A 19,318-nucleotide genomic window follows, 5' to 3' on the forward strand; every position below is an offset into this window, starting at 1 on the left:
AAAAGAGTGCCATCTTCTAAAGTATGGGCTTTGTGTTCCAGTTGATTTGTGAAATTTGGTAACCTTGAGTTAGATTGGAGACCGCTTTTCATTTTGGAGTAAGAGAAGACCTATCTCTTATTTTCTCCTTCACGTTGTCAAACATGCTTACTCAGGTAAAATAGGTCTCAGTTTTCATTTACAGTTTTTTCTGAAAAGACCTTTGAAGCACTTTAAGGAGTGAATTAAGCTGCCAGATATTTATGTATCATTCTGCACAGAAATTAAAACCCTAGCCAAAGTTTGTTGAAAAAACTTTAGGGGTCTTAGAAAATAGCTTCTTGGAGAAATATTTGGGGAAAAGAAAACTGTCATGGAATGTCAGAGCCATAAACGCCCTTTATCTGTTTGTTAGAGCACCCCTCCTTGATTCATGGTAGGGAATTGAGAGAGGAAACGCCAATTGTCTGAAGCCACAGCAGTAAGGATAGAAGTATGAGTAAACCCAAATTCTTTTCTTTTCTTCCTTTTTTCCTTTTTAGTGTCCTCTGTTGTGACATTTTCCAAACCGATATGTTATTCCCCCGGTTATTCTATTGAGGAGTTTGGTGAGTGAGACTATAAGCCTTCCTTCTCTCATACACTATTTCATGATTTCTTTCTTTTTATTTTTTAATGTTTGTTTATTTTTGAGAGAGAGAGTGTGTGTGTGAGAGAGAAGGAAAAGCAGAGAGAGTGGGGGACAGAGGATCCCAAGGGGACTCTGCACAGACAACAGAGAGCTAGATGCAGGGCTTGAACTCAGGAACCATGAGATCATAACCTGAGCCGAAGTTGGACGCTCAACCAACTGAGACCCTCATGATTTCTTTTTAAAGTCAACTTTTAATCATTTAAATAAGTTCTTTAATTTTTATCTAATTTATATAGTGTCCCTTGTGATTTCTTTTTAAAGTCAACTTTTAATCTTTTAAATAATTTCTTTAATTTTTATCTAATTTATCCATCTTACTTTGACAGACTCTAGGATGGTCTCAATGATCTCTGCCTCCTGGTACTCATACTCTTGCATAATCCTCTTCCCTATGACTTTCTTCTAAACACTAGAATAAAGCAGAGGTGGTGAGGTATCACGTCTTTGATTATGTTACATTACATAAAACTCTGTCTGGCTTTCAGACTTACTCTGGAGACTCTTCTTTTTGGTTTCCTGAACTAATTGCCATGTTGGGAATACCCAAATGTCAAAGAACAGTAGGAAGCTTCAAGGGGCTGAGGTTGGCCTCCAGCTAACAGCCAGCACAAGGAAATGAATTCTGCGAAGGTTCTGAGTTATCTTGGAAGTGGATTCTCCCTAGTCAGGCCTTAAGATAAGAGTAAAGCCCCACTGACACCTTGCTTGAAGCTTTGTGTGGTGTAAGCAAAGGACCCAGCTAAGCTCTGCCTGAACACCTGATCCATGGGAATGTATGAAGAGACCGTCTTGTGTGCACATTGCCATACTTAATTTTCACTTCACAACAACTGTATGAACTACTGATATTTATACCCCCTTTTATAGCAAAAAAAAAAATTTGACTGCTATCTATAACTTGAATCTTATTTCCTATCTTCAAATCCCATTTTTCTTTTTATTCACTAAAAGGAAAGGGCCTGCTTCTCTTTTAATAATGTGAAATGGCCTTTATTTTTTTTAAAAAAAATTTTTTTAACGTTTATTTATTTTTGAGACAGAGAGAGACAGAGCATGAACAGGGGAGGGGCAGAGGGAGAGGGAGACACAGAATCCGAAACAGGCTCCAGGCTCTGAGCTGTCAGCCCAGAGCCTGACGCGGGGCTCGAACTCACAGACGGCGAGATCATGACCTGAGCCGAAGTCGGCCACCCAACCGACCAAGCCACCCAGGCGCCCCTGAAATGGCCTTTATTTATGTTCTCCCAAGGCACCAAACTTTTTTTGCACCTTAATTTTATTGCATCTTGTATTAATTTCTTTACTATACCTGCCTTACAGGATATAATCTCATTCTGCTTTGTTTATTACTATATTTTCAGACCACATGTGCATTTAGTATTGCTGGGAAATGACAATAAGAGATACAAGGTAGTTTGTAAGGTTTATGACACTTAACTTAGTCTTTTAAAAAACTTTTAAAATTATTTTTTTTAACGTTGATTCATTTTTGAGAGACAGAGAGAGACAGAGCATGAGTGGGGAAGGGGTAGAGAGAGAGGGAGACACAGAATCTGAAGCAGGCTCCAGGCCCCAGGCTCCAAGCTGGCAGCACAGAGCCCGATGTGGGGCTTGAACCCACAAACTGTGAGATGATGACCTGAGCTGAAGTCAGACGCTCAACCAACTGAGCCACCCAGGCGCCCCTAAAATTACTTTATTTTTTAGAACAGTTGTAGGTTCACAGAAAAATTGAGCAGAAAGTCACAGATTTCCCATATAGCCTTGCCTCCACACATTTAGCCTGTCCCGTTATCAACATCCCCTACCAGAGTGGTACCTTTATTATAGTTTACGAACCTGCATTAACACATCATAATCACCCATAGCTTACAACATGGTTCACTCTGCTGCTGTACGTTCTGTGCATTAGGACAAGTGCATAATGACATGTATCCATCACTATAGTATCACGGAGAGTGATTTCACTGCCCTGAGGATACTCTGTGCTCTGCCTCTCATCCCTCTCTCTCTCCTATCCTTGGCAACCGCTGATTTTTTGCTGTCTTCATAGTCTTGCCTTTTCCAGAATGCTGTGAGTTAGAATCGCACAGTATGTAGACTTCTCAGATCTCCTTCTTTCACGCGGCCATGCAATCACCTTTGAAGCTGAAAAAAAAGCATTATATGATTTAAAAACAAATCACCAAACTTTGGATGCTATGAAGTCACCCAGCAACAGGAAGAGCAGGCATTCTTTAGTCCTACACATTCCCAAGTGTCTCTCTTTGCCTAAAAGTCTTCCTGGAAGAGTGAAATTCGAGAAGTAGACCTAGCTTGAGATTGGAGTATGGTCTGGAATGTCTGTAGTATGCTTTGTTATTGTTCAGTTTCTGTTGTGTATATATATGCCCTTTGGAAGCTACAAAGGGCAAACGGCTTTGTCCCACCTGTCATGTATCCTGGGGGCAGGTGAGGCTGCACAATCCATCTGTGCCTGCCTCTAGGTCAGGGTAAGGGGCAGTGGCTTACTCCCTTCCCTGAAAGAGAAGAGGCTCTGCCCTGCTTCTCCAAAACCTCATTCCTTCATCCGGGGGTTACACAGAGCCACACAGCTTACACACCCAGTTGGTGTCAAGGAAAAGGGAGACAAAGGGAATTGCTATGGAAATCCCAGATGGGATAACGTGCTCTTTGGCTACCACAGGACCTTTCCATCTGCCTCAATCTCAGCATCTGTGAAATGGGGGGAAAACAGTACTTATATCCGTTTTTGTGAGCATGAAATGTGTAAACATATGCAAAGTGTGTAGAACAGTGCTTGGTTTCTGTTCAGCTCATGTTAGTGTTATTTCTTTAAATACTAATTTATTAGTTATTATTTTTTTAAAAAAGCAGTTTTCTCTACCAGGTGTAGTAGGAGCTAGAATACAATCTACCATCTGATAAGGATACCCCAGAGTCACTGATTTAGAGAATATTTGTATTTCTTTTGTTAAACTTTATTTTAATGTTTATTTACTTTTTTTGGAAGGGGGAAGGGCAGAGAGAGAGGAAGACACAGAGTCTGAAGCAGACTCTGGGCTCTGAGCCGTCAGCACAGAAAATATTTGTATTTCTTTTTATTTCTTTTATTACTTTTAATTATTTTTTTAACGTTTATTTCTGAGAGAAAGAGAGACAGGGCATGAGTGGGGGAGAGGCAGAGAGAAAGAGAGAGAGAGAGACAGACAGACAGACAGACAGAGTCCGAAGTAGTCTCCAGGCTCCGAGCTGTCAGCACAGAGCCCAACCTGGTGCTAGAACCCACAAACCTCAAGAACATGACCCAAGCCAAAGTCGGAGGCTTAACCAACTGAGCCACCCAGATGCCCCTAATATTTGTATTTCTAAAGATGATGTGGACTAGCAAGAGGGTTGACATTCTGTTGAGTAGGCAATAAGCCTGGCCAGATTCTTATCCACAGTGAAAGCCACTGTATAGCATTGAAGTCTGATTTTTTTGGTATTCCTATGACTCATAATTAAAGATTATTTGCATAGGAAAGTATGCATAGTAATTACATTTCTGACATGTTTTAAGTTAAGCGAGGTGCATTAAAAGATATATGTATTAATATACTTTTTATCCCCAAGGACACTTAGAAAATTAAAGCATTCTTCTCCTGTTAAGTATCATTTTAAAATGGAAAATTTTTATGACAGAAAAGCCAGAATTAGTATTAATTCAGCAGCACTTAGTAAATTTCTACTCACGTGCAGGATTTCTTCTGACCTACAGTGCATGGTGTATTTTCTGTTAGTTTATTTTAACAGAGATTGCTTTTATTGTTGTAAGTATGTGACTTTCTTGACAAAACTGTTTCTCATTTGTCTGGAACTGAAAAAAAAAGATTAAAACCTCTTCTTTTCTGTATAATAAGTAAGGCCAACAATAAGAGCTATTGTGAGCAATGGCTTTAACTGTGAAATGAATCGTAGTTACATACTGAGGCTATTTGGATTTTTCTCTAATTAAGGAGGGTAAAGCCGGAACTTCTGAGTAAAATATGGCATCAGACTATTGACATCTAGACTGCCATTTCCCAATTTCCCATCAATGATTGCCAAAAAAGGATACAGAAATGCAAAATCAAACGCCACTGCTGAAACCCAATGAAAAAGATTTTCATTATTTGAAGATTTGGTAGGAAAAGATGAAACACAAGTGTGAAACACAGTCATTTGGCCTGAAGACAGCCTGATGGGTCCCCAAATGACAGTGGAGAGTTGGGCTAACCTGGCCCGTCATTGGTCCTCAACGTTGGGCTGTCGGAGCCACACAGCCAAGGAAACTAAGCATCCACTGCCCTTCTCAACAATGGCAATCTTGTGAGCAAGCCAGAGTCCTGCCTGCTCCCACTGCCTTGCCCATCCGTGCCTCTCTCTCTCTCTCTCTCCCTCTCTCTCTCTCTCTCCCTCTCCCTCTCCCTCTCCCTCTCCCTCTCCCTCTCTCTCAATCCAAACAGAATCAGAAATAGCCAGTAGAAGGACATGGCAGTAATTGGTTGCATTCTAAATAGCAGAATTTGGATCAAAAGACTGTTACAGGTGGGAGCAGGTACTGGCTCCCATGCATACTGTACTGTCTTATGCCAGAGTATAGCAAACTAAGTCAATTTTTAAAGCATAGACCAGGACTTTGTAATCAAGAAGAGTCCATCTGTACAGAGACATGTTCCATGAAATCTTGAAAGACACCAGAAAAGGCATCTTACAAGACACCTGGGGTGGCTCAGTCAGTTCAGCGTCCAACTTTGGCTCAGGTCAGGATCTCACAGTTTGTGAGTTTGAGCCCTGCATCCGTCTCTGTGCTGACAGCTCAGAACCTGGAACCTGCTTTGGATTCTGTGTCTCCCTCTCTCTCTGTTCCTCCCCTGCTCACACTCTATCTCTCTCTGAAAAATAAATAATGATTCAAGAAAAAATTTTTGAAGACACCATAAATTGAAATAAAGCCTGTATACAACAAACTTCATTCTAAGTTAAGATTGGCATACTGCTAAGGTTGAAAACAAACTTTTCCTGGGAATCAGCAATTTTGTCCTAGGTACATACTGACAGAAATGTATGCACACATCTATTGCAAGGTATACACATGAATGTTTATTAAAAATAGGCAAGACTGGAAATGAATAGCCCAAATACTCATCATTAGTAGAAAGCAAAAATAAATTTCATTGTTTTTTTAATCTTTATTTATTTTGAGAGAAAGAAAGAGAGGGAGCATACAAATTTTATCTTATTTTTTGTGACAAGAACTGACTTTTTTGATCTCACAAGGTCAGACAACGTTGAGACTGCTATCTGTGCATTATCTCATTTAGTCACAACAATAATCTTATACTGTTGATAATATTATTATATTTGCTTAAAAGCTGTGGGAACTGACGCTGAGCAGTGAGATTAAGTAACATGTCTACGAACACAGTTAATTAAAACACCAGTCTGTCTAATGCAGAAATCAGTACCTTAACCAGTGTATCATACTGCATCTTACTAACTCAAGTGTATGGTTAACATGTAATCAGTCAGCAATCACTTACAGATTAATGACCTGACCTAATTTTATATCTGCCTGACAGAGGACTGTGGTAAACTCCCCAAGATAACAGGACCGTTAGTGGCTACTGGCACCTGTTAATAAGTCTTCCTCTGGTACACCTGGGGATTCTTCAACTCTATTCCTGCACATATTAGATAACATTGTAACTAAACAATTACATTCCTGCACATACTCCTGCACATATTCCTGCACATATTAGATAACATTGTAACTAAACAATTACATGCCTACTACTCCCCAGACAGGATAAAATCCCTAAAAGTCTTTTGTGTCCTCTTATTTTTATCCCTCGAGTTTAACACAGTACATAGCACACAATAGGTGTTTGATGAATGCTTGTTAGATTGAAAAGAATAAACTCAGGAAAACATATGCAGGTCACAAATTTTATTTTACCATAATTTTATTTGAAAAATTCTCAAAAATGTGTTTTCATGCAAATAGGCAGACTTCTATTGCTGTTTTGCAAATGTGCTAAAATCTTTGCAAAGTGTTCTTTCTCCACGTGAGCCATAACATGCATATTTTTGGGATACTCTTTAGGAAGACCAGCTTTGCTGAAAGTACCTGAGCTTTATGGTTTGCAATGCATTACGTAATTAAGTTGTTGTCAACACTGTTGAAAGATAAGGTACCTGATGGATGATTAGCATCCCAGGTTCTCTGAGCAAAACTAGTTTTATTCTATCTTCTGGGAATAATAAACATGAAAACTCTGTTTCTAAATTAAATTCATTCTGCATTGTAATTGGAAAGCATTTCACTATTCCAGGTAACTTAAGAGAGGAGTCTTGATTTCATGTTCAAACAACCGTTATGATTTCAAACAATTAAAGAAGTTGTTCTTTTGGTGACTAAACACAATGATATATAATAAATTTCCTGTCAGTTCTGCTTTTAAGCAACAGATTTGAGCAGGTTAATCAGCATCTTGGTTAATGAGTGCCATATATGTATTAAAATAAAATATAAACTCATAACCTTAAAATTTTATAGAGCCTGTACAATGTTTTTTTAAGCATAATTCAGGAGATATTTCCAAATCTCACCATACTTCTGTATTACCATTTTGATAGCTATTTTTCGTTCTGCCTGGTAAAACTCATCTAATAATTTAGAATTCATAAAATAATTAGACAATAAATTAGAATTCTAGTTAATGTAGTTTGATTGTGAACACATTTTTCAGAAACAAAAAAGTTGTAAATAACGCCTAAGGTCACTTATTGTGAAAAAAAATGGCAGTTTTTTTAATGGTAAAACAGCTTTTCTCTGGGAGAGTTTAGCATTTGTTTTGCTTAGACTTAGAACAATGGGTAACAATAACTATCAGAGTTCCACTTTCAGTCTATGCTGCTCTTAAAATATGAAGAGCACATATAATTGATTAAATACTATCTTGTCTCCTCACACTTTTCCTACCAACCCATCATTTACTTCCAGGTCTTCTCACTGAAGGACTCTTGCCTTCGCCTAGGATTAAATATGTTTTTAATATCATAAAAATCAGAAGACACTAAATAATTAATGAACTGGAGGTCCACCTGGGTGGCTCAGTCAGTCAAACGTCTCAGTCTTGATTTTGGCTCAGGTCATGGTCTCAAGGTTCATGAGTTCAAGCCCCCATCCGTCTCTGTGCTGACAGTGCAAACAAAGCCCGCTTGGGATGTTCTCTCTCTCCCTCCCTCTCTGCTCTTCCCCTGCTCATTCTCTCTCTCTATCTCTCTCTCAAAATAAATAAACATTAAAAATTTTTTAAATAATCAACTAGAGAGGGTGGTATACTTTATGCAAAAGAAAATGAAGAAGGAAATTTGTATATGATTTTATTTTAGCCCAGTCCTTGTTGAAATTACCATGAAGATGTCTGGAGGCAGTGGATGGTAGGTATAAAACAAAGGGCACACCATGGCTATCAGTTCTGCTGTAATTTTGTGATTATTTATCTTAACCTGTTTTAATTTGATTTGTTGTAAATACTGGAGGTGAGAGGAGGAGATGTGTCAATATGATCTCTTCTTGGTTTTCTATTCTTGAGGTCAGCCTTACCTGGACACACAGGATTATGGATGTTGCCTTCCTTTCTTCCTCCCACAAATATTTATTGATGCCCACTCTGTATCTGATTTGGGGTGAGATGTCTGGAATAATCTGAGACAAAACAGTAAACAATCCTTGATCAGGCAGATGGTAAACAAAAGATAATAAACGGTTTCGTGTCATATAACATGTTAGGAGTTAGTAAGTGTGAAGGAACTTGAAGGGTCTTGAGAAGAGCAGTTAAATGCTGTAATTTATGATGTGGAGGATCACTCAGGTGTCTCAACTATCATGCAAGGTGTATCTTGCAAGGCAGGCATTTGGTGGAAAATTGCCAGTCTATAAAAAAAAGCTTGGGCGAATGGGCAGAGCAAGGTGAGGGCCATACAGCAGTCTTGATGAGCAAGTGATTAAGCTTGATAAGTAAGCTGTCTTAGTTGGATCACAGTTTTATATCCACTGGACAAGCATCTCTGGAGCAAGCAGCTCAGGAATTATTTTTCAGTTTAGTGTTGTTGAACAGAGCTTTAGAAAATTATACCTATCTGAATATTATTTAATATTGGAAATTATGTTGGCTTCAGTACTTATGTTAAGACTTAATGTCTTAATTTTTGCAATGGGAGTTGTAAGTATTAAAAAAGATCAAACATGTAAGGCACTTATGTCTGAGCCTGATGTTGAATAAATAAATACTCAGCATATGCTAGCTGATATTATTTTTACAGGACCTTACTAAATAAAACTTACTATATGCATTTCGATGCCAGCGTCAGAGAACCCAGGGTCTGGTATCAGACTGCCTAATTTCAAATTCTGGAACATCGCTTGCTAACTTGTCTCCTATTACAGACTTCAGACTTTCTTTAATCAACTTTCCCATATCTCATAACTGGAATGTAAAAACACATTTTTGCTTTTGGAGTGCCAGTGTCCAAACCAAAGTGACTGAGACCAAAACGGTGTGTTTGTCTAGCCTACACTATTAACAGTCATTGCTTTGTTTGCAGAATGACATGAATTACATAGCATCCAGTGGACTTCTATTCAAAGATGGCAAAAAACGGATTGATTACATCCTGGTGTATAGAAAGTCAAATATACAATATGACAAAAGAAACACATTTGAAAAGAACCTCAGAGCCGAAGGCCTGATGTTGGAAAAGGAGGTAGGTGCTTTGATAACATTAGTTGTGTGGTAAAATATGCTGGAAGAGATATAATCTCATATGTTTTAATATGGGAAGTGTATACCACATGGCTTTATAAAATGTATAGTTATTTTCTCCCACATAAAAGAAATACATATGTACAGTCCCACTTAAATATGTATTCCTTTTTTACTTATACATTTCCGTAAATTTAAATATTTTTCAAAGGGCATAACTATTTTTACAGTTTTAAAAATTGAAGAAGGAATAATTATACCTATATAAAGTATAGAAAACCCTATGAAAAGAAAAATGTTAAAAGAAAAGAGTGCCAAGCTGTTAATGTCTGGGTTTCAATATTGGAATGAATGATTTGCTTCTCAATCCTTTTTTTTTTTAATGCTTTTATTTTTTTTTTCAGACTTTATTTTTTAGGGTAGTTTTAGATCACAGCAAAATTGAGAGGAAGGTACAGAGATGTCCCATATAGCTCCTGCCCCCACACACCATCTCCCCTTATCAACATCTCCCACCAGAGTGGTGCATTTGTTATAATTGATGAGCCTACATAGACTCCTTATTGTCATCCAGAATCCATAGTTTACATTAGTGTTTGCTCTTGATGTTGTACATTATGTGGGTTTGGGAAAATGTAACATGTATCCACCCTATAGAATTATGCAAAGTATTTTTACTGCCCTAAAAATCCCATGTGTTCTGCCTATACATCTCTCTGCCACCCTATTCATTCGCCTGTATAAGGGCATCTTGGTTGCTTCCAAGTTTGGGTAATTATGAATAAAGCTGCTTTAAACATCCTAGTGCAGGTTTGTGCATGGACAGAAATTTTCAACTTTGAGTAAATATCAAGGATTGCTGGATCATATGCTAAGAGTATGTTCATTTTTGCAAGAAACCTTCATAATGTCTTCCCAAATGGCTATACCATTTTGCACTCCCACCAGCAATAAATGAGAGGTCCTGTTGTCCAATTCCTCATGAGCATTTGCTGTTGTCAGTATTCTGGATATTGGCCATTCTAATGGGTGTCTAGTGGTAAGCTCATTTTTTTATTTGCATGTTCCTGATGGTGTATGAAGTAGAGCATCTTTTAATATGCTTATTTGCCATCTATATATCTTTCTTGGTGAGGTGTATGTTAAGACTTTTGGCTTATTTTTAAATTGAGTTGTTTGTTTTCTTATTGTTGAGTTTTAAGAGTTCTTTGTATATTTTGGAATAGCAGTTCTTCATCAGATGTGTCTTTTGCAAGTATTTTCTCAGTTTGTTGCTTGTTTTAAAAAAATTTTTTTAACGTTTATTTATTTTTTGAGACACAGCATGAACGGGGGAGGGGCAGAGAGAGAGGGAGACACAGAATCAGAAGCAGGCTCCAGGCTCCAGGCTGTGAGCCATCAGCCCAGAGCCAGACGCAGGGCTCAAACTCACGGACCGCGAGATCGTGACCTGAGCTGAAGTCGGACGCTTAACCGACTGAGCCACCCAGGCGCCCCAGTTTGTTGCTTGTTTTATCATTTCCTTTGACATTGTCTTTCACAGAGTAGAAGCTCACTAGTTATTTTTTTATAGTTATTAATTGATCTTCAAATGTTGAACCAGCCTTGCATACTTAGGATAGATCCCAATTGGTTGTGGTATATAGTTCTTTTTATACATTGTTGGGTTCTATTTCCTAATATTTTGTTGAAGAATTTTGCATGTATGTTCATGAAAGATATTAGCCTGTAGTTTTTTGTTTTGTTTTGTTTTTGTTTTGTTTTTGTGTTTTTTTTCTTGGAGTGCCTTTGTATTTTGGTAATAGTGCTGGCCTCATAGAATGAGTTAGGAAGTTTCCCCTCAACTTCTATACTCTGAAAAAGATTGTAGAAAATTGGCACAATTTCTTCCTTAGATGTTTGGTAGAAATCATCAGTGTACCCATCAGAGCCTGGTGCTTTCCATTTGGGAAAGTTATTAGTTAATGATTCAGTTTATTTAATAGATACACATCTATTCAGGTTGTGTATTGTTTGTATGTGAGTTTTGGCAGATTATGTCTTTAAATAAATTGGCTCATTTCATCTAGGCTGTCAAATGTGAGCATAGAGTTAACCATAGTATTCCTTTATTAATCTTTTAGTTATAGCGCAGTCCCCTCTTTCATTTCTGATATGGATGATTTGTGTCTTCTCTCTATTTTTCTTACTAGGCTGACTAGAGGCTTGTTGATTTACTGATCTATTCAAAGAACCAAACGTTTCATCAATTTTTTTCTGTTGTTTTTTCTGTTTTCAATTTTATTGATTTATGAAAGAATTCTATTTTATTGAAATATTGTTGACCATAATGTTATAGTATGCTCTTATTCTTTTCTTCTGTTTACTTTGGATTTAAGTCGCTCTTTCTTTTTTTAGTTTCTTAAAATGAAAACTTAGATGATTAACTTTAAACCTTTCTTTTTTTTTAATATATGCAGTTAATGCTATAAATTTACCCTTAATCACAGCTTTCACTGTACTTAAAGTTTACATAAGTTAAACTTTGATAAATTATGTTTTTATTTTCATGTAGTAGAAAATTATTTTTCCTCTCTGGAGCTTTCATATTTGTCCTATGTGTCATTTGTAAGAATGTCATTTAATCTGCATATATTTTGGGAATTTCCAGTTATCTTTCTGTTATTGGTTTCTAGCTTAATTCCACTGTGGTCTGAGAGCAGACACTGGATGGTTTCTCTTCTTTTAAATTTGTTAAGATGTGTTTTATGGCCCAGAATAATTAATCTTCTTGAATGGTTCATGTGAGTTTGAGAAAAATGTACATTCTCTTGTTGTTGGATAAAGGAATCTATAGATGTCAATTACAATTATAGATGTCAATTACAGCAATAGTTGATTAATGGTGTTATTGAGTTCAACTATTTCCTTACTGGTCTTCTGCCTGTTGGATCTGTGTATTTCTGATACAGAAGTGTTGAAGTCTCCACCTGTGATAGTAATTCATTTGTTTCTCCCTTCAGTTCCGTCAGTTTTTGCCTCACATAATCTGGCATTCTTATCTGGTACATACACGTTAAGGATGGTTGTGTCTTCTCGGAGAACTGGCTCCTTTATCGCTATGTGATGCCCTTCTTTATCCCTGACAACTTTTCTTTCCTTGAATGCTTTTCTTAAGTGTTCTTTAAAGGATGTTGTATTTTTCTAGTGAAACAATAAAACTACCAATGGTTACTAGAAAAAAATGGAAAATAGAAAGGAGGTAAAAGCCTATTTTTCATACTCCTATTATCAAAAAAAAAAAAACCTCTTGCTATTTTAGTTAAACTTCTAAGGTCTTAAAAAACACATATTAAATATATATTTATCACGTTACAGAATGAAAACATCTTAATGTGAAAACTGAAAGTAAAAAAAAAGTGCAAAATAAAAAGCCAAAGTTCACATCTACTATCGCCCAAATCATATTCTTTTATTTTTTAGTAGCCTTGTTAATGTCTTGATTTTATTTTGCTGTGTGTCCTAAGTATATTTTCTAGATATATACAAATATGCATATATTTTTTAGAAAATTTAGTCATGATATGCATTATATTCTACTCAATTCTGTTATTTAACAATATATTATGAATATCTTAAATTGCCTTTATATTTAGATACAACTCATCTCTTTTACTAGGTGTATAGTATTACATCTTGGGGATTTAGTCAACCATTCCCCTATTCAGAGAAAAAAAATTTTTTTTAATTTTTTTTACATTTATTTATTTTTGAGAGACAGAGAGAGACAGAGCACTAGTGGGGGAGGGGCAGAGAGAGACTGAGACACAGAATCTGAAGCAGACCCCAGGCTCTTAGATGTCAGCACCAGGCCTGACGCAGGGCTCGAACTGTGAGATCATGACCTGAGCTAAAGTTGGACGCTTAACCAACTGAGCCACCCAGGCGCCCCAAGAAAAACTTTAAATTACATGTTTGAGGGACTCCTAATTTACTACAAGTGGGATTTAACTACTTTTCTAGAAAATTAGATGGACAAGGTGAAAAAATTTTGATAATTTCTTTGGTTAAATATCTAGATAATTTGCTAATAAGTGTTATCAATGGAATAGAATGCTCACTGTTACTTAGACGTGATATTGGAGCCCCCGCTCTTTTTTTCCACAGGACTGCTTCTGTGATTAGCCTTCTAAGAAACACATTAGGAAATACTGAACTATAACTTGAGATGGATCTAGAGAACTGATATGTTTATTAGCAATTTTTAATATATATAAAATAACAGTACCTTGACTCTTTACAAGGTAAGGATTTATTCACACGCTGCCTAGTGTTACAAAATTGGGCAAGTTGACTTCTGGTCTCAATTTCTATTGATTCCTTTAGTTCTGTTTCCCTTTTTATGTCTCTTCTGGGAATTTTAACCCAGAATATCCATATCAGTGGACTAATTCAATCAATAAGTACTTATTACCAAAGTCTTATGAACTCAGTCTTGTAATAAGATTTTATTCTCCTGTGATTTCTCCTCCATACAAACAATCATTTCCTCATCTATTCCAAGAGCAATTTATACATACCTTCTATTATAATATTGATAGTTACTTTGCTCACATATCTCCAATTATTTATCAATTCAACAAATAATTGTGACAGGTACTATGCAAGCTACTAGGGATCCAATGAGTAAAGTAGACCTTGTCCCTGCCTTCACTGAACTTTCAGTCTACATGTGAGTCTGTCGTGACAATTGTGTAATTATGAAAGAGGTATGACTTGGCTCAGTCTCCAGCTAGTTTTCTTGGCAGTAAGTCCAGATTCTCTTCCGAGTCTTCCTCTCCCTGTTCCTCCACCATTTTCTTAGCAATAATACAGGATGTTATTCATCCAAACGGAGTCCTGTTCTGCTTTTAAAGGGCAGTCCATTCACCTTTGAGTTCTAACTCTTTAGTCACTGCCAAGAGATTTTTTTTTTTAATTTTTTAATTTTTTGTTTTTATTTTTGTTTGGTCTAGATTGGCTCTCAGCAAGACAGTGTTTCTATGTGTACTGTTATTGCTGGGCTGACTTTTTAATTTTTTTTTTTTTATTCTGGGTTCCACAATTGCAGCTCTTTTAGTTCATATTTATAGGTTTGGGATTTAGTTCCCATGATTCAATAAAGGATCATGACAGATGATCAGGAAGTATATTCATTCTCATCTGCACATTTCATTGAAATCAACCATCTCCACAAACTATAGCCATTGTGTTGAGCACAAATTACCAGTCTCTGCTTCCTTTTTCTTCCCACTTACCTCCACTAAGGTAAATGACTTTTTTTTTCCCTGACAATGGAAAGTGTTAAGGCTACCCTAGTTCTCCAGATTGGAGGTTAATTGTTTTGAAACAGAATTGGGGGATTTGTATGTCTTCCTTCCAAAAAGGGCCTAAAAGCACTATGAAATGTAGTTCAATACTCTCAAAGTAACTCTGCCTACCCAAGCAAGGGAAAATGCTGTAAATTTAAAAAAAAAAGAAAAGAAAAGAAAAGAAAAGAAAAGAAAAGAAAAGAAAAGAAAAGAAAAGAAAAAATCTTGTTACACTCTTTCCACTTGACCAGTATTTGCATAGCTAAGGATACTACCATAAATTGATTTGCATAATAAAGCTGTTATTATTGAAAGATGACTTTCAATATCTACTTATGGATACAATGTCTAAAATTCTTCCTTAAGAGGATACTTTTCATAATTTCAAACTGTGATAAGTGACCTAAAAGACAAGTAAACGATGTTGCAATGATTTATATCAAGGGCAATGATCTCATCTGGAGGATGAGGGAAGACCAGAAGTGAAATTAAAGAAATAAACTTTGAATTGAGGTTTGAAGATGAATAGTACCTAAAATAAGTTGAATAAGAGGGCTAGATGTGATTTTAAGCAGTGACTGCATATTATAATCACCTAGGGATCTCTTAATCTATTAATGGCAAACCCCATCATAACAAGGATCAATTGAATATCATGTAATGGGAAGAAGGATACTGGCATTTTTCAATACCAGAATGAGAGGGGAGTAGGTGAACTTGGAAAGAATGGTGAGGGTTAAATAATTACTTCTAGTAGTAGACTTTTGATGATTTTCTTAAGAAAAATGGGAAACCACTGAATAATTTTAAGCATGGCAGGATCATGACCATATTTGTTTTCTAAGAACATACCTGGGATTGCTGAGAAGACCATAGATTTGAAGAGCATGACTGGATGTACAGACATCATGGCTGGCATTAGAGAAGGAGAGAAAGAAGTAGATTTGTTAAATATGGAACTTAAAATGTAGATACTCAGCATTTTGGTTATGATAGGAAAAGAGAAGCAGATCTGAAGGATGACTTGGGACTGTGGCTTGAGCAGTTTCTTTATTCATTCAAGGAACATTAATGAAGTAACTATTATATGCCACATTCTGGGGATAAATGAGAACAAAGATAAAAATGGGCAATATTCTCATGGGAGCAGAGAAACCATAAACATACAAGAAAAATGACTATTATTAAAACAATAATTTAGGGGTGCCTGGGTGGCTCAGCTATTTAAGTGTCTGACTTCGGCTCAGGTCATGATCTCATGGTTCATGGGTTCAAGCCCCACATCAGACTCTGCACTGACAGTGTGGAGCGTGCTTGGGATTCTCTCTCTCTCTACCACTCTCTCTCTTTGCCCCTCCACTGCTGTCTCTTTTCCCCTCTCTCTTTGTCAAAAATAAAAATTAAAAAAAATTTCAAAATAAAAAACCAGAATAATTTATATAGGGACTGTGGCTAGGTAGTTATTTTAGCATGGGAGATTTGAAAGAAAGTGCTCTAAATGAAAAGGAGTCCATAGGCAGAATGCTATCTGCAGAAGGAATAGCCAGTATGATTCTACTGTTGACCAGAAGAGAGCTAATTTGGGGAGAAAGTGGGATGGGGTTATGGGAGTAAAGATCATAAGATAGTAATTGAGGGACCCTTGACAAATACAAGTAGAAAATGTTTGAAATCTGTAGTAGGGCCCAATGAGGATTCTGAACCGAAGGTAAATGCTTTAGTCTTTAGAGTGCAAATGGTAATATAAGCCATGTATGAGGATGAAACCACTAGAGAGAATGAGGAAAAAAAGGAGTGTAGGAGTGAGCCTGTAAAAGGTAGGAGGGAAGAAGAGACACTTGCAGGAGTTGGAGGGAGGTGGAAGAGGCAGAGATGATGAGGAGTCACAGGGAGAAGTGGTTAGCAGGGGTAAAATACTGCCAAGGAGCCCAGGAAGACAAGAAAGAGGCTGGTTCCATTGGAAGTTGTGGAGAACTTGCGCGAAAGCAATGAGAATCACCTCTCTGGAGAGACGACACACAAGCCAAAGGGACAACGTGAGTTGAAGAGTGATGAGGCAGCAGGAAAACAGGCAGCAGCAAATGTCATCACCTTACTCTGTGATGGGAGGATGAAGAGCAGCGTCCACAGAGGGGAAAGAGCTCTCATGAGGTTTCGCTTCTCTCTTCCTTTTTTCTTATATGAGATGCTTAAATGATGGTGGGAGGATCCGGGAAAGAAAGGTGGAGGCAGGAAGGAAAGCAGGAGGGGAAGGAAAACAAAGGGCTTACAACACGAAGACAGGGGAAATGAAATTGTGAGCCTGTCAGCAAGTATCAGACTTGTTACTGAAAAGTAGGAATATTTTTAAAAATTTTTTAATGTTTACTTTTGAGAGAGAAAGAGAGACAGAATGTGAGTGGGGGAGGGGCAGAGAGAGAAGGAGACACAGAATCAGAAGCAGGCTCCAGGCTCTGAGCTGTCAGCACAAAGCCCGACACGGGGCTCCACACGGCACTCGAACTCACGGACTGTGAGATCATGACCTGAGCTGAAGTCAGACGCTTAACTGACTGAGCCACCAAGGCACCTCACAAGTCCCCATTTTTAAAATTTACATTCACCAGAGCTAAGCACTGGGTCTAGCAGAGAATAGGTTTCAAGTCCTCATTATATTACATGTTGATAAGGACAATTTCTAGACAAGCCCATCGTTAGTAGACAATGATTCATATTCAAAGGCCATATGAATGAATAGGTGTATGGTTTGTGTTTGTGTCCCAAGTACATTTCCAGATCATACGAGCAATTCATCATCTTCTTAGACTTACTCGCATGAGCTACCACATTCTGTTTTCTTTCAGCTCTGTGCCACCAACTCGCAGAGAGTGACTTTGTAAAAACTCAATGTTTAAATTTCCTCTTCTCCGAAGAGTGACTATTCCACCTCTTGGAAAGTCTGGATGAAATAATTAAATAATAATGTGAAGTGTGAAGGTGGTGGGTGTGTTATTCCCTCCGAAAAGCCTGCCTTCATTAGAGAGAAACAGAATAGTGCCAGATTGGGAGCTTTGGACTCCAAGGGAGAAAGTAATCCTTCTCCCTGGCAACACCATCCCTTCACCAACCCCCTGCTCAGTAGCTGCAAGAAAATGAACTACTTTTATTTTGTTTTAAGTAGAGGTATAACAAAAGAGAAATTAATTTGAGGAAGTTATAAAAGAAGACAGTTCACACTGCTTGAGAAAGATCTATCTATATTTAAAGTTAATACATACAAAATTAGAAATGTTCTAGCTGTATGTGCACTTAGCTTGACATTTCCCTCATTGATGGTAGAGTTAATGCAGAAACATCCCTCTAAAGCATCTCCTTTATTTAAGTGTATTAGGCTTTTTCACATCTTAAAGGTTGACAGGAATGAATTAATAATCAGTGCCATGCCAGCTCTTCATGATGCTAATTTGAATTTTGACATAGCACCGCTTCCAGAATAATTCTGGCTTATTTGCACTCTGTTTCCATCATCTATGGGTTAGGTACAAGTTACATAGAAGGTGCACTCAAAATAAGTTAACTCACTCATTCATCCATTCAACAAATGCTTAGTGAGTGACTACTGTGTGCCCAGCATAGAACTAGATGCTTGGTATACGTAAATAAATAAAACGAAGATCCCTTCTTATATGGCACTTACATTAAAAAAAGACTCGCTATTAGGAGATAATAAATACTATAGGGAAGAGATTAGACAAGGTAAGAAGGATGAGGCAAGGACAGGCAAGTCGTAGCGAGTGACCAAATGAGAGCAGTAGAGTTAGTGAGGGGGAAAGTAGTAGGAGAGGGTGGTGAGCAAGATACTGAGTGTGCGACTCTAAAGGGTTGTGTAGGTCACTGACAACGCTTTGGCTTTCACTTGGAATGAAATAGTTCCATGATCTGAGTTACATTTTACAGAGCACTCCGGCCATTATGCTACGAGTAGATCATTGGGGGCAAGCATGTGTGAGCAAAGGCTCTGTTGGACAGCACTGCAGGAATCCAGGCCAGAGATGATGATGGCATAGACAGGGTGGGCGCTATGGAGAAGTAGAGAGTGATCAGACTCTGGCTGTATATTCTGTAAGGTAAAACAGATCAGGAACCATCTGGTAGTATGAAACCCAAGCTCTCCTGCTGTGGAGGTTAAACCTTCTAAGACCTCTCCCAACACATATGTCACTCACACGTTCTTCATGCTGTGACTCTACTCTGGCAACGAACATACCTAGGCTTCAGGGACCACGATGCTCTAAGGGAGAATGAGATCTCCATTTGTACCAGAATTAGCACTAGCTCCTGAAAAACGTTTTTGTTTTTTTTTTTTTTTTGTTTTTTTGTTTTGTCCCAGGAGCTGTCTGTTCAACAATAGAGACCCCTGCTTTCAAACTCACATGGAGCACCGGCGGGAATACAATGATCAAATAGCAGTGCATTTCTCACAGGCTTCTTTATTCAGTCTTAAACCATTCTACACGTAGAATGTGTCAGTCTTGTATAGATTG

The 19,318-nt window shown here is 37.6% G+C and overlaps 1 protein-coding gene across 4 annotated transcripts in view; it reads left to right on the top strand.

Moving 5' to 3' along the window:
• ANO3 (anoctamin 3) overlaps positions 1–19,318 on the top strand; it is a 183,800-nt gene that overhangs the window by 49,458 nt on the left and 115,024 nt on the right. For all 4 annotated transcript variants that reach the window (XM_007098476.3, XM_042958503.1, XM_042958504.1 and 1 more), the window contains one exon: positions 9,308–9,466. In XM_007098476.3, coding sequence (XP_007098538.2) covers positions 9,308–9,466 — 159 coding nt within the window. The remainder of the gene's footprint in view (positions 1–9,307; positions 9,467–19,318) is intronic.

Source organism: Panthera tigris, chromosome D1 (assembly GCF_018350195.1).
Source record: "Panthera tigris isolate Pti1 chromosome D1, P.tigris_Pti1_mat1.1, whole genome shotgun sequence".
Taxonomy (NCBI): domain Eukaryota; kingdom Metazoa; phylum Chordata; class Mammalia; order Carnivora; family Felidae; genus Panthera; species Panthera tigris.